At 37.0% G+C, this 18,562-nt stretch overlaps 2 protein-coding genes and 1 non-coding gene across 4 annotated transcripts in view; 1 reads left to right on the top strand and 2 right to left on the bottom strand.

The window, feature by feature from the left end:
* The window catches only part of Ptprb (protein tyrosine phosphatase receptor type B), a 117,369-nt gene extending 110,859 nt beyond the window's left edge, over positions 1 to 6,510 (bottom strand). Inside the window, exons 1-2 of one of the 2 annotated variants that reach the window (XM_048805106.1) lie at positions 6,361 to 6,510; positions 4,604 to 4,999 (exon numbers count right to left, since the gene is read on the bottom strand). In XM_048805106.1, coding sequence (XP_048661063.1) covers positions 4,604 to 4,999; positions 6,361 to 6,415 — 451 coding nt within the window. In that variant the 5' untranslated portion in view covers positions 6,416 to 6,510. The remainder of the gene's footprint in view (positions 1 to 4,603; positions 5,000 to 6,360) is intronic. The other variant, XM_015483010.2, reaches the window with a different exon arrangement.
* LOC125618209 lies at positions 3,460 to 3,562 on the top strand. The gene has a single exon (XR_007349466.1). It is a non-coding gene; the product is annotated as a U6 spliceosomal RNA (small nuclear RNA).
* A 597-nt stretch (positions 6,511 to 7,107) lies between the features above and the next one.
* Ptprr (protein tyrosine phosphatase receptor type R) overlaps positions 7,108 to 18,562 on the bottom strand; it is a 256,407-nt gene continuing 244,952 nt past the window's right edge. Inside the window, exon 13 of the mRNA XM_048808281.1 lies at positions 7,108 to 8,296. Coding sequence (XP_048664238.1) covers positions 8,203 to 8,296 — 94 coding nt within the window. The 3' untranslated portion in view covers positions 7,108 to 8,202. The remainder of the gene's footprint in view (positions 8,297 to 18,562) is intronic.

The following is an 18,562-nucleotide window of genomic DNA, read 5'->3' as shown; positions in this document are numbered from 1 at the left end:
GCCTGTATAATGTTCTTTTTAACTTATTAAGGTTAAGCTAAGCAGGATGTCTTCCCTTTATGATATTATATTTTAAGAGTTCACAGTTAGAGATTTAGACCTCAGAGTGCATTTTCATTCTGGAAGAAAGAGTGCTTCTTAACCAAAAAAAAAAAAAAAAAGTCAACTGTGTGGTTATATGAAAATTCAGTGCTATCAAATAGATCTTATTGCATTATTGATGACTATCTTCTGTGAACTGATAGCGTGAATGTTTCTAAATATTTGAATATTTGGTGTCTGGTTGAAAAAGAATATATGGGAAGAATGATATTTCTCAATTTTTAGCTAGATTAGTTGGCATCTTGGAGACAATTCTTTTATTATCATTCTTATTACTCAGAATGAGAAGTTTAGGGCTCTGATTTTTATAAAAAATGATTAAACCATACTGCTTTGTTTTTTTAAGAGTCTGTCTGCCAGAACAGTCTTTCTTTGTCCAAAATATGCAGTGTATTCCTTAAGAGTACTTGAATTTCAGAGGAAATGGTAAATATCTCAATCCCATCTTTTCTTTAAATTGGTCTCTGTCACGTACAGGTATCCCTGGTTCCATACAACCCACATATTCTATTTTATTAAATTCTTTTTTTTTTTTGTTTTTTTTTTTGTTTTTTGTTTTTTTTATTAAATTCTTATTCATTAGGTCCTATTAAATTTTATTCTGTTGTTTTATTTGTTCTATTAATATGCTATTTTAAAGAAATATGAACTATGTAAAAAAAATTAAAAAATAAAAAAATCCAAAACCCATTTTACATTCTTGTAGCAAAAAAAACTGCTCAGCTCGTGTAGCCCTGTGGTAGAGGCTGGCCTCGAATACACAAGTTCTGGGTTCCAATCCCAGCACAGAAAAACAAATAGAAAATCACTAGAGTAAGTTAAGATTATTTGAAATATCTATTCTAGTATAAGTGCTCATCTGAAAAAAAAAACCAAGAGTATCTTTTTAATTGAATTTTAACCTATTTTTGAAGTCTGTTCAATTTAATTTGTTATAGAGGACTGAATAAAGGAAAAGGAAAGTAGCACACTCTTACTTATGAGAATGGAGATAGGTGAATTATGATAAAACTTAGTGGACCCTCAAAAGACTTTTAAAACATATGCACCTGTAAATTATCCTTGATATATATATTTGTGTGTGTGTGTGTGTGTGTGTGTGTGTGTGTGTGTGTGCTGGGGATCAAACCCCAAGGCTTTATGCCAGCTAGGCAACCATTCTACCACTGACCTATAGTTGAAATTTTTTTAAAAAAAGAATAAGTGCTTAGGGGTTGGGGGCGTGGCAGAGCACTTTCCTAGCTCACACAAAGGCTCAGGGTTCAATCCTTAGCGCTGGGGTTAGGAGGGGCATCATGAAGAATGGGTGCTTAATGTGATATAGTGACACGGATAGACATTGGAAAGAGGGGTTCTTTCTTCTTTTTGCACTTTATTGTAATTGCCTATTTACTTATCTGACCTCCTCATTACTCTAAGGAGTAAGATATAATTAATGATTTTCAAATGTGGCTGCACATTGGAATCACCTAAGAAACTTTTGAAAAATACAATGCCTGATTTAATTGGCCTACAGGAGGGAGACTACGCATTAGTATTATTTAAAAGCTATCATTGTAATTCTTTTTTTTATTTAAATTTTTATTTTTTAGTTGTTGATAGACCTTCATTTTTTAATTTATAGATGTTGTTGAGAATTGAACCCAGTGCCTCACATATGCTAGGCAAGTGCACTACCCCTTAGCCACAGCCCCAGCCCCTATCATTGTAATTCTAATATGAAACTTGGGTTGAGAATCAATGGTGTAGGGTTGTCAGTTACTAGCACAAGCTCTGGCATATAGTAATTGTTTGATAAATATTACTTGGATGTTTGAATGAAACTATGAATGTTTTCTTTGTGAAACAAATATAAATATATGGTTCAGATTTTTACCTTTATAGTATACTTTCTTTTGTTGAAGAATGTATAAAATAATTCAAATCCTATGGATGAACAACATGCATATTTATGCTGCCTTAGATTGCAGTATTTAGTTATCAACTTAAAAAATAGATATTTGGAATATTCATTGCAAACATATAAGTGTGTTTTGGTTAATCTTTCACATTGTTTTCTCTAGCAAATTGGTAAACTTTCATACTATGGAAATATAATATTTTATGCTATGCCAAATACCATTCTTAATCTGCTATCAATGCCAAGTTTAAGGTAGAGCAGAAAAGTGTGTCTGTTAGCTTATAATTGTGTTAAAGCATATATTCTACTTATGTGTATTCAAATATAATATTTTTTATACTGCTATCATGAAAATTTAAATTTTTTCATTTTCTATAAATCTGTTGTTCTTTCAACACACATTTCTAGTCATGTTGTGGACATGGTGTGTACAGTGGGTAGTGCAAATGCTTATTATATGCACTTCACTTATGAAGACATATTTTGTATGAGGGTCAAAGAAGAGAATTTGTCCATGGATTCTTTTGTCTTGAATAACTCTCCACTAGATCAATATCTCCTTTATTAAGCTCCCAAATAATGAACCTTCTGCTAAGGATTGATTAAGAGTTGGGGATGAATCTCACTTCCTGTGTTAGCAGTACAACTTGAACATTTTCAATGTTTCTGTGTTGTTTGAGACAGTCTTCGATAAATGAACAACAGGAAAGGAATTGTATGAATCTGGGTTATATGCTATATATTCTTTGATAAAGTTAAATTTTCAGATTGACTTTTATATTTTTTATCTTCTTTGCATAGCTAGAAATATATAGGAACTGGAACTCTTAACTCTCAACTGCCATTGTAGAGGAGTCCACTGCATTCAACTGTAATGCTTATTTAATTTATGAAATGAATGAGTGATAGGAAACTGTCCAAAGACTGGCATGGTAGAAAAACACACATCAGCCTCAAAACTGAGCAGCTAGGTAAAAGATTTAAGGGTACAACAGATGGGGATCTTCAAGTAGGATTATGGACCCACACTACCTGGGGATCTTTTTAAAAGACATTGTATAAATTCAGATTTCCTGATACAGAATCTTGGAGGTGGTTGTAGAGGAAGAAATAATGGAAAGGAATACTAGTAATCTGTAATTTTTTAATTTTTCAGTTCTCAATGGACCTTTACTTATCTATCTATTTATTTATTTATATGCAGTGCTGAGATTCGAACCCAGTGCCGCACACATTCTAGGTAAGCCCTCTACCACTGAGCTACAACCCCAGCCCAGTAATTTGTATTTTAATAAATCCTTCCCAGCCCAGTAATTTGTATTTTTAATAAATCCTCCCTTTCCTTCCAATGGGGTTTGTCATGCAACCAGTTGGGCAAATGTGTCTTGTCAAGCATTTTGGAACCACTGATATAAGAGAACGTAGAGTGGACAAGGAGTCAAGAAATTCAGTTTCTAGTGCTTGCTTTGGCAGCACATATACGAAAATTGGAATGATACAGAGAAGATTAGCATGACCCCTGCACAAGGATGATGCACAAATCCATGAAGCATATATTTTGCACAAATGGTGTGACTCTACTTCATGTACACCCAGAGAAGTGAAAAATTCCACTACATTTGTGTACAATGAATCAAAGAGCTTTCTACTGTCATGTATAACTAATTAGGACTCATAAAAAAGAAATTCAGGTTCTAGTCATAGCTCTTTTACTAATTTATCTGGAATAATTTACTTAACCTTTACAAATTTCAATCTCCTTGGTGAGAGGCCTCATTTTTAGATAGTTTCTCTAGTGATTTATAAGGCTCTTTTGTGCCAAATTTATTTGGATTCTGTTAGTTTTATCTTTCGTGAATTCCTGAAGCAAACCTCTAATACAGGAGTGAATTCACAATAAAATGATTAAAGAGAGAATGAATGAAGCTGCATGAATATTCCACAAACAAAAACTCCTAGCTCAGGATTGAACTATGTACTGCACCAGAAGTTTGTGCATGTGCATACAAGTCTTTTACATGTGTCCATCAACTGGGTCCATTATTGGTCAACAAATTAGAAAAACCTGTGAAAATCACACATGGGTTTTTATCGTTTCAAAAAAAGTATGTTACCTCCAAAAGATAGCTACCCTTAAACATTAGCACAAAAATTTTGCAAAAACACAGTTTATTTCCTTGCCAGTTTTATCAAGCACATGATGTCATCCTTCTTATCAGAGGATAGAAGTGTCTGTGTCAGCAAAACCTAATAATTTCCTAATCATTGACTATAGTCATTACACAAATATGCTATGTATATGCCTATTCTATAATTCTATATGAAATAGCACATAATCATAGCGTCTTTACAAAGGAGAGGCTCAAGAAATGTTTGTTGGAATAGTAAAATAAGCAAGGAAAGAAAGGAAGAACGAGGGATAGAGTACAGTGGTGCTAATGATGAGGATGATGTTTTCTATTATTGGATATCACACAATCCACAGTAGCTTATTAATCTTCCATAGGAAATATATTGAGCATGTAGACCTCCCATGGAGGTGTTAAAACAAGATATCGAGTAGGAGGACTTTCAGAATTGATTCTGAAAGGAATTGCTCACCTTCTTTTAAGCAGAGGCTTTCATTGACCACTTTCCCCTCCTTGTTGACGATTATTTTCATCCAGCTATGGAGGTATTTCCTGCCTTTCTTGACCACTACTTTGGGGCCTTGTTTCTTGAGAAAGAAGGAGGTATTTTCGACCTCCAGGAACCCTTCCTGCTCGTAGCAGGTCCATCGGGGTGCCTGGGAGCAGGGGGTGAGGACAGCTGCACGGGAAGGGCCACCGGAGGAGTTGGAGATGCCCAGGCACAGTGCAGATCCAACATGGAGGAGGTTTCCATCCTCAGCCCACAGCCACTGCTGGTTCTGGCTGGTACCATTGCAGGCTCCCACGATCACTCTCTGATTTACGAAAAGGCACTGATGTTTCTGGACATGGACAATCTGAAACCCCTCTGGAAGATGAAAAGCTTATAAAGTGCTGTATAGCAAGTTATAAGACCTATTTAAAAATCAAAAAAACCACCCACCCACCAATGTAAAAATACTAGGTTTATTTATATTTTGCTATTTCTACCATTTCAAGTGAATATTCCTAGAGTCAGCACATGTGATTTAAAATCCCAAGGCTAATAAATACATAAATTAATTCAACTAAAAGTTAAAAGTCGGATGATCAAAAATGTCAAAATGTTATACTTAGCAACCACCTCTCCCCTTTTGAAGCTTCCACATGGTGTGAGGGAGAAAACACATACCTTATAACAAAAATGAAAGGAAACTTGGAAAAGAAACAAAACCATCCAGAGAATACTGTTTTTCTTTGGATAAGGAAGGACACATCCAAAGAAAGTGGTGTCTCATGATGTGAGCCCAATTAGTTAAATATGCTACAGTTATATAAAGCTCGGTTCCTTTTTAAATCAGTTAACTCCATATCACCTCTTTCACTCTAAAAAAATAAATCACCTTTTCAATCCTTGAACTCACATTGTAATAAGTATTTGTACACAAATTGCTTAGTTTGCATAAAAATTTTAAAAATTGCACATATTTACCAAAAGATAAATATAAAACTATATTTTCCATCCCTCTAAGGACAATCTCCTAGCTGATAGCAACCAATGAAAGCATCAATTATCACAAACTGAGTTTCCATTACTCCTGGAGAGAAGCTACTATTTTGTGATAATGCCTACAAATTTTCCTTAAATGCTAACAGGTTTAAGAACAACAACAACAACAAAACCCTCAGCATTTCTTGATGTAAGAAAATTAAATACCCACTTGTTAAACATTCACACTAAAAAGTAAGCTATTCAGGCTCAGAAGCGTTTTTAATGAGTTTTTACTTAAATTGCCCACTTCTCCCATGAAAATATTCAGCCCTTCCAAATGACAACTTCTAGATAAAATACATCTCCTCACCCCCTTCAATCATATTCCTTCATATTTTCTTCCTTTAATATGAAAAAAAATCAGAACTTTAACCTGATTGGAAAAGGGCATGGGGGTGCTACAGCCTGTTACATAACAGTAAAGACATCTCCTCAGGGTGCTGTTCTCTCCCCTGTCAAGATGCCCTGCGAGGGGCTGAGCTGCCCAGGGCATCTGGAGGACCTGAGGAGACGTTTGTGTTCTTTGTGGGAGAATTCTCAGCAGGGTGGGCACAGTTCCCTCCTCACTGTCTCTGGCTCCACTCTCCTGGAGACCTGGTTTCATTTCTGCCTTACTTCAGCCACTTTTCAAAGGCCACGGGGACTCCTCTGTTAGATCTGGGAGAAATGCCTCAGGATACTGAGGCAGACCCACTCACCCGAGCTCCCGAAGATCAGGCTGGTAAGAATCGCCAGGTAAAAGTCAGCCTCCATTTTCCACTTAACAACTCTTCATGCTTCGCTTGGGGGGAAAAAAAATTCTCCCAGATAAGAGAAGCAAAGACTAGGAAGGAAACGTGCCTTCATGGTGAGGGGAAAAGTCAGTGACGAGCACTTCCTCCAATTGAATTGTTTGGGGAAGTTTTACACCAGTGTCCTTTTGTCTGTTTCCTTAGAAAGGAGGGATTATGATCACCTCTCTCTTTTTTAAATGTAGATCTAGCCTCCAGGAGCAGAATATACCTCCTTAAGTCTTCACCTACGGTCCCTTTGGCACATGACTACTTCTTAACCTCAAGAGGGAAGAAAAGGAATTGTGATTGTAGGTAATTGAGTGCCTCTGCAACATTACATCTTTTCAGGTGATGCGATTCTGTTGAATATACATAAACCATGTAATTTACGAGGGTCCACGACAAGTAATATAAAGACATAAACATGTACTGTTTGTATAATGATATGCTGGGAGTCGATGAGGAAAACCACATAATGATGGCACTTCTGGATCATTATCTCTCAAGTGATGACAATATTCCATTTCAAGAGAGTCATCTCCACTGGGGAGATGCAGAGACTAAATTTAAACTCATCACATTATCTACTTCAGGCTTCCCCTATCAGATAATGGCCTTTCTCCCAGTAGAGAAAAAATAAAATAAAATAAAAAGAATATGCTTTACTCAATATTTAGTATTAAGAGTAGTTTATTGGCAGTATGAAACAAAGTCAACATCGCTGCATTAAAAACTCATTTTTGAGCGGAATATCTAGGTGTTTGCTGAGTGTAGTTATTTTAATTTCATTTGTCTCTTGAAGATTCAAACCTTTCAGAAATGTAAGGACATACATGGCAGCATCCTTTTGAAGAACCTCTGGAATTGGGAGTGGCTACAACATCCCCAAAGGCATCTGCCTTTAATTAGGAGAGATTCCAGGTAGACAGCATATTCAATACTCCCTTCTTAGTAAAAGAGAGACAAGGATTAAATTCGTGATGCTTTCTAGTTGCTACAAATTTGTTTTTCCCTTTGGAAATAAAACAATTCACAATGTAGAAATATAGTGGATAGAATTCTGGAGCAGGACACACCTCTATGCCTAATGGGAAATAGAGTAAGTACATATATATCCAATGACAATCATTGTGCTCTGTAATTGATGGGAAGTACTATAAATACACATTTAATAGATAATATTATCAAGACACATTTCCATATAAAATAGTAACTGCTTTGATTTTTTTCCATAAACAAAAACTTATTTGTTAAAAATCCATTATCAATCACTTGCGACTTTAGCAGCAAGATTCCAGTAACTGAGATAGGTAATAGCACTTAAAACAGGAACAGTTGAACAGCTGACAGTCCATTCACAAGACAGACTCTGCAAACATTAAAGCATCTAAACACACAATAATGATTTCTTTAGCAGCTCTTCTAGTCATCCCTTGATGACAGATACCACTGAATATTACATACACACGTTCTGTGTGTCAGATAGACAACACAGACAAAACAAAATCCACCTTAGGCTGTGTGAGAAATGTATCATACCTCCATCAGCATAGGACCTTTAGAATAATTTGGGGGGTGCTTATAAATGCATTCATATACACAAGGGGCTGGCAATCTTGAACACGTTGCCAAGTCTTCCATGATCCATGCCACAGGTTGGCTTCAGAGCAGCTTTCCTTCCATTGCAGGAAGCTTCTTAGAGAAGCCTCAAGTGGGTGATTTGATTAATCACCCCAGAGATTGATGATCAGGAGAGTCTCCCAGGAATCACTGGACAGTTTCTGCTGAAAGTCTGCTCTCGTACAGGCAGAGAGCATGATGTAAAAATTCATACTGCTCACTGGTTTGTACCATTCCACCCCTGCAAAGAAAGAATGACAAAAAAATTTCATTTTGCTAACATCCTGCAATCTTGTAACCCAGAGACTATATTCAAGCTAGCATGTTATGCCAAAGACACACAGAATAGTTCCATCTAATGATTCTTTTATTATCCCTTCTACCTGTGTCCAGGTGTCCTAATTTGTGGGATTCCTATGTTGATACAGTCATGCACTGCACAATCACCTTGTAGCGTGATGCATTACCTGTGTGTTTGTGTGTTGCCAGTGTGAGCAAACCTACTGTGCTGCCTGTCATTCAAACATAGAGCATGTAAAATTATGTACAGTATGTAATACTTAATGATAATAAATGATTTAAATATTTAAATAAATATTTGCTGTACTATACTTTTTATTATTATTTTAGCATATACTCCTTCTGCTTATATAAAACACTTAACTATAAAACCTTATGCCATGTGATGCCAGCAGCAGATTCACACATCTCATGTTTACTGCATCTTTTGATTGCATAATTTTCTCTAGTGCTTGATTTAATCTCATGTTTTGATCATTATGACCCTAGGAGCAATAATCCATTATATTTATTTATATATTTATATTTTATAAATTTATATTTTTATATGTGATATATAGAAATATATAAATATATTTATATATTATATGCAAATAAATATATAAATGTCATGTAGTCCAGGTGTCATGTAGTCCAGGTGTGCAAGAGGCTATGCCATCCAGGTTTGGGTAAGTACACTCTATGTTGTTTGCACAACAACATCACCTAATAACACATTTCTTAGAATGCATTCCCATCATTAAGCAATATATGACTGTATATATAAAGGGCTTAATACAGTGTCTTGTATATTAGGCATGTGGTTCATTTTAAATTTTATCTAAGTTCCATTACTGAGGAGGTGTTATAGCTTTATAAGTTAAATACTTGGACTTTGGAACCAGCCAAGCTGAGTTCAAGTCCATCCTCTGCCAATTCTTAGCTGTGTGAGTGTGCACAAATTCCTTAAAGCCTTTTGCACCTCAGTTTCCTCCTCTGTTAAAGCAAGAAAGTAACAGTAAGTTATAGCTAGAGTGTTATTCATGGGGACCTTATCATTCATCTTTTGTTAAAATAGATTGAAACTGATTGAAATAGGGTAACCAAACAACTCAGCTGTGAAATGCTGCTTTTTCTATGAGTAAAAGGAAAGACTACTGCAGAATGGCTTATTTGAGTATGCTAGAAGGAAACCTTTGGGTGTACTGGGCACCTAAGCACAATAGTGGCGGGTCCTTAGATGAACTGGAAAAGGGGATCTGGCTCTTGATTTTTCCTTTGTTGTGACCATACTTATCACTAGCTGCTCAGCATCCCCTTCATCACTGAATTAGTGGAAGGCAGTTGACTTCATCCTGCTTCTTTATACAATATTTACACCACACTTTCTCCTTATAATGATGGCCCTTTAGCTTGACAGAGTAATCACTGATATAAAGCTGACATATTTTTCCTGCTCAATGAATAGCAGTGTTATTGTTTGTAACTGTTTAAAGTCCTGCAAAGTCTCTGTAACTCTGCAGGCGTACAACTAATTTTATATTTTAGTTTAATTCTATGTTTTAGACAGTTTTTCCTTGGTGGCTGTCGGTATCATTCAAAATAATTTTCAGATCGTTTGAGCACTTCAACTTAAAAACTAGATACATTACCTCATTGTAATCTGACCTCAGGTTAATAGTAATGACTAAAACTGGTCTTGGATTTATGTTTACTTGTCAGCCTCTGTAAATATCAAATAGGTGAGACTTCACCCTTCTAAACTAAAGACCGATTCTTCACCCAGGTTCAACACGATGCCAACATGATGTATTTGGCAAGAATTGAAGAAGTAAATTTATAGTATTGAGTGACAGCAGCTTATTGGCAGACCTATTTCTTCTGTCACTTTCCCTAGAACTACATTTTTTAAAATTTGTAGATGGACACAATATCTTTATTTATGTATTTTTATGTGGTGCTGAGGATCGAACCCAGTGCCTCACATGTGCAAACGCTCTACCACTGAGCTACAAACAGTCCCAGGCCCTAGAACCACATCTTGTTGACCAAATGTTCCTTGGTCAGAAGTTGACAACAAAAATGGCCAGCTGAGGATGTGCTCTTTCTTTTGTTAGCTTTATGATGACATCTGGGCACACCTAAAAACAGCAGGTGTCCGGAAGATGTTGGACTGGACTGTGAAACTTGGGAGACACAACCACAGTAAATATAGATCAGCTCCAGGGAGCTGGGGGCCCCTCCCTTCCTCTGGCATTTGCAAGGCTCAGGGATCCACTACTCCTGCCTTGAATGGACCTTGTATGTGCTCCATCTCTTAGATTCTGGTCTGTGAACATTCTTTTACCATTTACCTCCCTTTGAGGCACGGTTTTCCCTTTCTTGTATATCCTAGTCAACACCAGTATCTACATGTCCCACTGGTGGATGAACAGACACACAGGGTAGGTCTCAATAACCATTTTACCCTAAGTGGGTCAGCAGTGTGTTTTAATGGTTCAAACAGATTTTCTATGACATTCTATTAACTAAGTCAAAGTTGTTTTAGCCAGTGAAGGTGGGAGAGATGGGAAAACACTCATTAGTTCTAGGCAAGCAAAATTCTTGCAGATCTGAAGGCTTCAGGAAGGTATATGAGAAGCCCTACCAACTTCATTTGGAAAATAAAAATGAAGGAATTGGCATGCATTCCATTATTGACAAAATCTAGCTTTCCCAGAAGGAAACAGTTAATATGACAGATGGTCAGCCAGTTTCCACTGAAACGTTCTGAGACTGGCAGAAATGCTCTTGAAGATATCAAAATATCCCGTCCCTCTCTAACTTTCACCCCATTGGTCCAACTGAAATAACCCAGAAATGTCTTAAGGCTCCCCTTGTAGTCACACAATAGCTCTCTAAATGCTGGAAAACAACCATCAAAGTCCCATAATCTTTTCTTCTCTAGACTAAACATCCTGTGGTTACTCAATATTTCTGTACAGCCTGGTTTCCCTGTCACTCACCAATCTAGTCTCCTTCTTCTATAGGTTATTTTACCAAATATGACCTTCTTAGAATGTTGTCTCTTCTCCTGATAATATCTAGTCGGCCGGCATATTCACCCCCTTGAGGAACACATTATAGATCTATGAGTTTGCTTTTGCAGGTGCATCAGGTGAGACAAGATCCACAGAGCCAGATATTGAATGAAAGTTTAAGTTAATTAAAAAGTCAGCAGGGTTTTTTTGAATGTGAAAATTACATCTCTCTCCCATCCTGTACTTGCACTATTGAATTTTCAAAACTAAATGCAGGGCTTTCTATTTGTCCGTGCTAATTTCAACTTGTTAGTTCTTGTTCTGAGCATGATGTTCTCGTGTACCGAATCATTATTTCTGTCCTTCCATATATTAGTCTTTTATTTCTCACTTCTAAAATTGCATTTTCAAGACATTTGACAAGGATGTCTTACATCTTATCTAAGTCATTTATACCATAATAGAAAAAGAGAGGGTCAACGTATGGTCTTTATTATAAGCAATTTGGTATCATGTTATGTACTGTCTCATCCCAATCTGAAATTGTTTCCTACTAAGTTGTAGATCCTTTAAGGGTAAGAATAATGCATAATCTTTTCATATTTGCAACAATAACAAGCATTTACTAGTTCTAGGTCAAGTAGGCTACCTGTCAAGTAGGTTTTCCAGGCTATGATATTTTAATGTAACATGAGAACAGATAAACTCTGGAATAAAATAAAGCAAAAGAGTATCCCAGGATGCATTAATTGGAGGCCTTCATTATCATTTAAACTCCACCAAGGTTAAGATTTTAAATGATTTCCTTGGTGGTTTCAGTGGAGTAGGTTACGAAGCCCCAACAGCCAGACTGTCATCGGACAGAATGCCCAACACATTATATTAAAGCATTGTCCTTTCTTGAAGTATCCTGTTTAGGTACAAATCTGTTTTCCTGGAAAGTAAAATGCAGTACACTATAATACCTATCATTGAGCAGGAATTAGTTAAAAAAAAAAAAAGGTCAAATAAAAATGACATGGAAACCCTAGTTAGCTGGGAGTGGTTATGGGTTTGAAAGGGTTTGTAATGCCAAGGCACCAAAGTGTGTTAAGAGGTAAAGGACAACATAAACTGTCCTCAAGACAAAAGCTACTCCGTCACTTCCTAGCTGCAGTGCTCAGTTCTCCCATTTGCAAAACAATGATCTATTCAAATAAAAGTACTACCTCTTAGCACTGTGAGAAATAAAGGGGCAATCCATCTGAAATTGTTTAGCACACAGTCATGCTCATAAATATACTCTAATATATACTCTAATAATATATACTCTATATATTCTATATAGAGTAATATAATATACACTCTATATAATATATACTCTAATAATATATACTCTATATACTCTATACTCTAGTAATATATACTCTAATATTATTATTACTCTTTGGTACTCTCTGATCAAACAGGTCTGGTTAGGAAGCTCTGGGGTGAGGTCTCTGAAGGCCTTGGAGAGCTAAGAACAGCCTGGCAGAAGACACAAGATTTCCCAGGTCAAGTCTAGATGGAAAGATCCAAATATGCTTCTAAATATTCGTCAGCCTAGAAGATGGTCACAGTGGAGGCAGTGATAAGCAGTGGCCTTGGAGTCCAGCAGATTCAGAAATAAATTCTTGTTTTTAATCTAGTAGTTGTTTGATTTTATCTATCTATCTATCTATCTATCTATCTATCTATCTATACTGGGGATTAAACCCAAGGGCACTTTATCACTGAATTTATCCCCACCTTTTCTTTTTTTGAGACAGGGTCTTGTGAAGTTGCCCAGGCTATCCCTGAACTTGTGATCCTCCTCCCTTAGCATCCTGAGTGTCTGGGATTACAGTTGGCATGCACCACCATACCCAGCTAGATATATGGTTTTAGACAAGTCATTTATTTCTTCCCAGCCTGGCTTTTCTCACTTAAAAAGTGACATTGATGACAGATGTCATTCAGTTGTGAGGACTAGAAATTCACAGCCTATCAAATGTCTGGCCACAGGCTGTTTTGCAGCACTCTCAGGAGTCCAGTCTCTACAGTGGTACCTGAGGGCTTTGGCAAGGTGGAGGAGGAGGTTGGGTGTTTAGGATTAGCTGCTAATCCCAGTTTTCAACAGAGAAGTTGAGCTTTTTATTGATTTTCCACATTGGTGCTTTGTGGAAGATTTTTGTCTGCAAAATTTTTTCCATTGTTCAGAAAAAAGTTTGGAAACCACTGGCCTGGCAAGTAATGTTTACTTAATAAGATTTCAAATTTTGCAAGGCTTCAATGAGATAATCCACAAATCACTTAGCAGAGGGGCTGTCCTTTACTAACTACTAAGCAAATGCTGCCTATTCTTTTTCTGATTCTTTTTGTCAGTGGCAGTTAACACTATGCTGATTGTGCATTCTGGGGTTTGCTTGGGGCCCTCATGGTTCACTTCTGTTGTCCTGGTGTGATTATTAATAGGGCCAACTTTCACTCTCAGAGATGATTTGGTTTGGATTATAAATTACTTGTTCATGTTAATTATGCCCCTTTCCATGCTGTGGAAAAAGTGGTTCCCTGAATTGCAAAAGTGATGTTGGCTGTGTGGTTCTGACTTTTTTGTGGTTACAGAATATGAATGCTATGTTTGGCCAGGGAAGAAAAGATTCAAATATACTCCCCCTTCTAGAAATGTCAGATATCTCATATCACATTAGCCTTGCCAAACCCAAAAATCAGTGTCTTCTCAGTTTCCATGCAGGGAAGCACGTAGCTGTGCCTGTGGGGGGTAGACTCAAGTGTGTGTGTGGGAGGGGTTTAGTTTTTTCCATTTTCTAGTGCTTCAGTGTGTTGGGAAAAAAAAAAAAAAAAAAAAGGAAAACCAGAAAACCCTCCAGATGCCCAGGAGAGAGATTTGGTTTTTAACATGTTAAAATTGTGACCTTTTGTGACTATTAACTCACATACAGAGAGCAGCAGCCTTTCCTGCTACACCGCCCAGCCCATATCCGGTCTAATCAGTAGACAGAAGAAATTCTGCAGCAGTGACTCACTTCTGGGTTAACAATGGGCCTTACGCTCCTTTGCTTTTTATTATTTTCAAATCTGGAATTCTTTGGGTAAAGTTTGGTACAGTAAATTTAGAACAAAAGGTGTGGATGTTAATGTGCCTCATGGGTAATACTGATGGCTAGGGCCTGAGTCAAGTGAGGCTAAGTCTGTTGCCCTAAGTCAGGGCCAGCTGTGAGGCGTGTCTGAGCCCCTCCACCAGAGGTTTTCCCAGGCCTTTCCACAGATGTCTCATCAAGAAGGGAGAAATGAAACAGAAGCATGACCCATTCTGACCAGGTACTTCAAACATACATTTTCTCCCCAATAGGTGTGTTCCAAAATATTTGTAGGTTTGATCTGGCAAAGGGGAGAGAGGAGAGGAGAGGGGGCATAGAGGCAGGAAAAATGATGGAATGAGATGGACATCATTACCCTAAGTACGCGTATGACTGAGTGCACATATGGTGCAACCCTTCATCATGTACAACCAGAGAAATGAAAAGTTGTGCTCCATTTTTATACAGTTAAAAAATAAGTTATATGAAAAAATAAAATATTTGCAGGGCATAAAAGCCAGTCCTGATCAAGTGATAATTCAATGACAGCTCTAGTCTATATCTGGAGTTCCATTTTTTTCCTCTTGAAAATTAGCCATTTTCTTCTGAAGACCCACATTGACACTCAATTAACTCCTACCTGAGAAGAAGAAGGTTGTCCTGGCAACCCGTTGGAAGAATCAATTGTCATACCTTTTTGACAAAGAAGACCTCTGGTTATGATCTCAGAACTAATCATGTAAAAAAATAAAATTAAGTAAACAAAATGCTGAATTCCTGATCTTCAAATGAGATCTCTGAAATTCTGTAATTAAGGGTATCTTTGTGCTTAGGTGGAAATGCAGAGAGATTCAGATAAGCTGGAAGGCCGTGGTTGATGAAATCGTACCAACGAGTAGAAGTTTTAGATTTGAAATCATTTTAACTAGAAATTTGGATACAAAGAATATGTTGGGGACATAGCTTAGCCTATGATGTTGATGGCATATATACTCCTCCTTTAAGATTGCTATCGTTAATGAAAAAAAGAAATGAAACTAAAGTGACTAATCAAAACATTTCAACCATGATATGATGTGGTTGAAACTAGAGGCATTGTTCTGTCTGGGAAGCTGTGAGTGAGGCCTTTGGATGTCGCTCCCATTTAGGCCTGCAAGGTAAGGGGGTGTGGAGTCCACTCCAGGTTTCACCCCTAACTCTCAGAAAGGAGGACTGGGCAGATTGTTTCCTGTTTCTGGGGGAGGAAAAAAAAGTAAAAGAAAAGAAAAAAGCCTTAGAACCAGATATAAGTTTATAATTTTACTTCCCATATTCTGTTTTCAGATTCTGCCAGTTCCCGGAGATGCCAATGGGATTCAAAGAAATGCCATTAGGAAAGAGTTGCCTGAGGTCAAGCTGCCATAGAACATGTCCCTTTCCTCCCTGCCTGAATGTCTTCTGATGCTCACGTCTGGCTCCTTAGTCATTTTCCTGTAATGTCTATGAGTGTCCCGGGCCAGTTTATTACTATAGGTCATCATTTTTTTTTTAAAGGGACAAGCCTCTCTCTTATGCTCAAAGTGTAAATGACCTTCTATTACTATCTCACAGTATGCAACTTTGTTATACATAAACCTTCATACTTTTCTTGTAGCAGGGGCTACATAAAGTAAAAATTTTTTGGTTTAGCTCTATAGCAATTGGAACTCTTATTTAGGTGGTATAGTTACAACAATTTGGTGATATTTGAGATTAGAAGACTAAAGCAATATATGAAAGGGCTTTCTAAGTAATCAAAATAGTTTCATTTGATATTAATGTTATTAATGCCTTTCTGTCACTAATTTTTGGAAATTGTTGGCCTTTGCATATATAGTAACTATTTGATAGGAAAATATGAGCTGGGCATAGTGGTGTATACCTCTAATCCTGGTTACTCAGGAGGCTAAGGCAGGAGGATTGTAAGTTCAAGGTCATCTGGGACAATTTAGTGAGATATTGTCTCAAGAAAGAAAGTTGTGTTTTTTTTTTTTTAAGGGGGCTGGGTATACACCTTAGCGTAGAGCACTCTTGGGTTTGATCTCTAGCATTGGAAAAAAGAAAAAGAAAAAAAAAAAAACAAAAACAAAAAAAGGAAAAGGTGACTGAGCCAGATAACCCCCCTTTCACAGCCATACTAGCCAATAGAAAGGTCATTATACTTATCATATACAGATATTAGTAATAAGTAATCTAAACTAAAATCATCAGAGGTAAGCATTTTTTTCCCCTGGTTTATATAGCAATTAGTTTAGGGTCATTGACAAAGCATTAGAAAATTAATTTCTCTCTTAACTTTATGCTTAATCTACCTGCATCTCCTACTCTAGAAAATAATAGCCTTTGGGAGCCAAACAAGTCTATAGTAGTCAAAATTGGAAATTCCATTCAGAGTGTTAAAAAAAAAAGGGTCAAAATTTGTTATGTGACCTTCGATTCATGACTTACTCCTTTTAGTCTTGGATAATACTTTAAGATGAAAGTTTTCTCGATGTTGTCAAGGTCACATTTTTTTTAACTAATTATTTTCCTAGTAGGCATGGGCAAATTTTATGACTATTATTCTTGTTCTCCAAGAAACAGAGGTTCAAAGGTTTAATGAAAGCAATAGCTGAAAGACATCTTACTGGAGACATCTTACCTGAGCCATTATTGGTTGGCCAAATAAACATACATATCCAGTATAGTTATCATTAATTTTTAAATATAAGTGGGTGCTGTTGTGAGTCATGGAATGAAAATAAGTACAAGCATTATGGGCTTCAAAACACCACTATCAGGTAGAGATTTATGAAATATTTTAGTCCTTAAAAGGGGTCCTAATACCAGAAATGATTGGGGACCACTGTTGTGCACCACCTCTTTTTGCTATAGACAGAGAGATCAGATGAGTGGTCTCCCAGAAAATTAGGGCAGAGTCAGGTTTAGCACCAAGCTCCTGTTGTCTGGTCCAGGGGTGCCTCAGTCCTCCGGCTCCCTGGCTGCCTGCTCATTCTCCCAGCAGACAGTGCTGAATTCTGATTTCCACATTACCCCTTTAATCATTTAATTAAAAATGAGCCATAGGAATGCAATGATGCTCCATTAATACTCTTCTAAATAAAACACTCGTGGGTGCCTTGCTTTGACTTTGAATTAGTTAGGGAAAAAAGAAATCCTGTTTTAGCTCAAAATATGCTCAAAAGTACTATTAAGAGGAGAATCACAGGCTCATGAATCTGCCATGAGAACTGTGGCATCTATTAATAGAAGTTTCCCTAAAGCCAATAATAATAATGTCTTGCCAGAGAAACGAGGAATCTACCAAATGGCTTTGTCACTGTTGTTATACTGGAAACATCCATTCAGCATAACACACTCATTTCTAAACCAGACCATTGGAATTTATTGCTAAAATGCAGATTTCCAACTTGAGTACAAATGGCCTATTTTTGTCCTGTTGAATAACAACCATCATGCATTGTAATTTTTTTTTTTTTTTTAACTCAGGATTTTGGTCCTGCCCAGTGCTCACTCTGCCTTTACTTATCAGTCACGAAAAAAGCTCCCTTTTACATATCCAAATCACTGTCTTGTTTTTTTCTTTGTTGTTAGCCATTCCTTGACTTCGAAAGGGGAAGCATCTGTGAGTGATAAGGGGTTGATTATAAAAGGAAGATGCTCTATGTGCAGTCCTGGACCACTGGTAGGTGGAGGCCATTGTTGAAAAGAATAGGAAAGGTTAAAAAAAAGCCTCCATTGGCTCTATCTTTTGGGTCCTTTATACTCAGCCAGAAGCTTTGATTAGCCAACTCCACCCTTCCCCTTCCCTATTAGATGGTCCCTGTTTAGGATCAAATTATTATCTCATCTCAACGTTTTCTTTTTCACCCACAAATTCTTGCAAGAAGTTTATATTTATTATTAGAACTCTCTCCCTCTCACCTAGAAGGGCTTTGAAGAAAGTTTTATATGGTTACATCAATGGAAAAGAGTGCCTGAACGCAGTTCAAGGGTTTCTATGCTGTGGGACTCTTCAGATCTGCAAATGTTTGGTGGCTTATTGTGAAACTCCAAGTGGACAGGTTTGGTACCTAGTGGCTCTCAATAATT

The sequence above is a fragment of the Marmota marmota genome, unplaced genomic scaffold, assembly GCF_001458135.2.
Source record: "Marmota marmota marmota unplaced genomic scaffold, marMar, whole genome shotgun sequence".
NCBI classification, from domain to species: domain Eukaryota; kingdom Metazoa; phylum Chordata; class Mammalia; order Rodentia; family Sciuridae; genus Marmota; species Marmota marmota.
The sequence above is the reverse complement of the archived record's forward strand: the minus strand, read 5'-3'. Positions and strand labels throughout refer to the sequence as shown.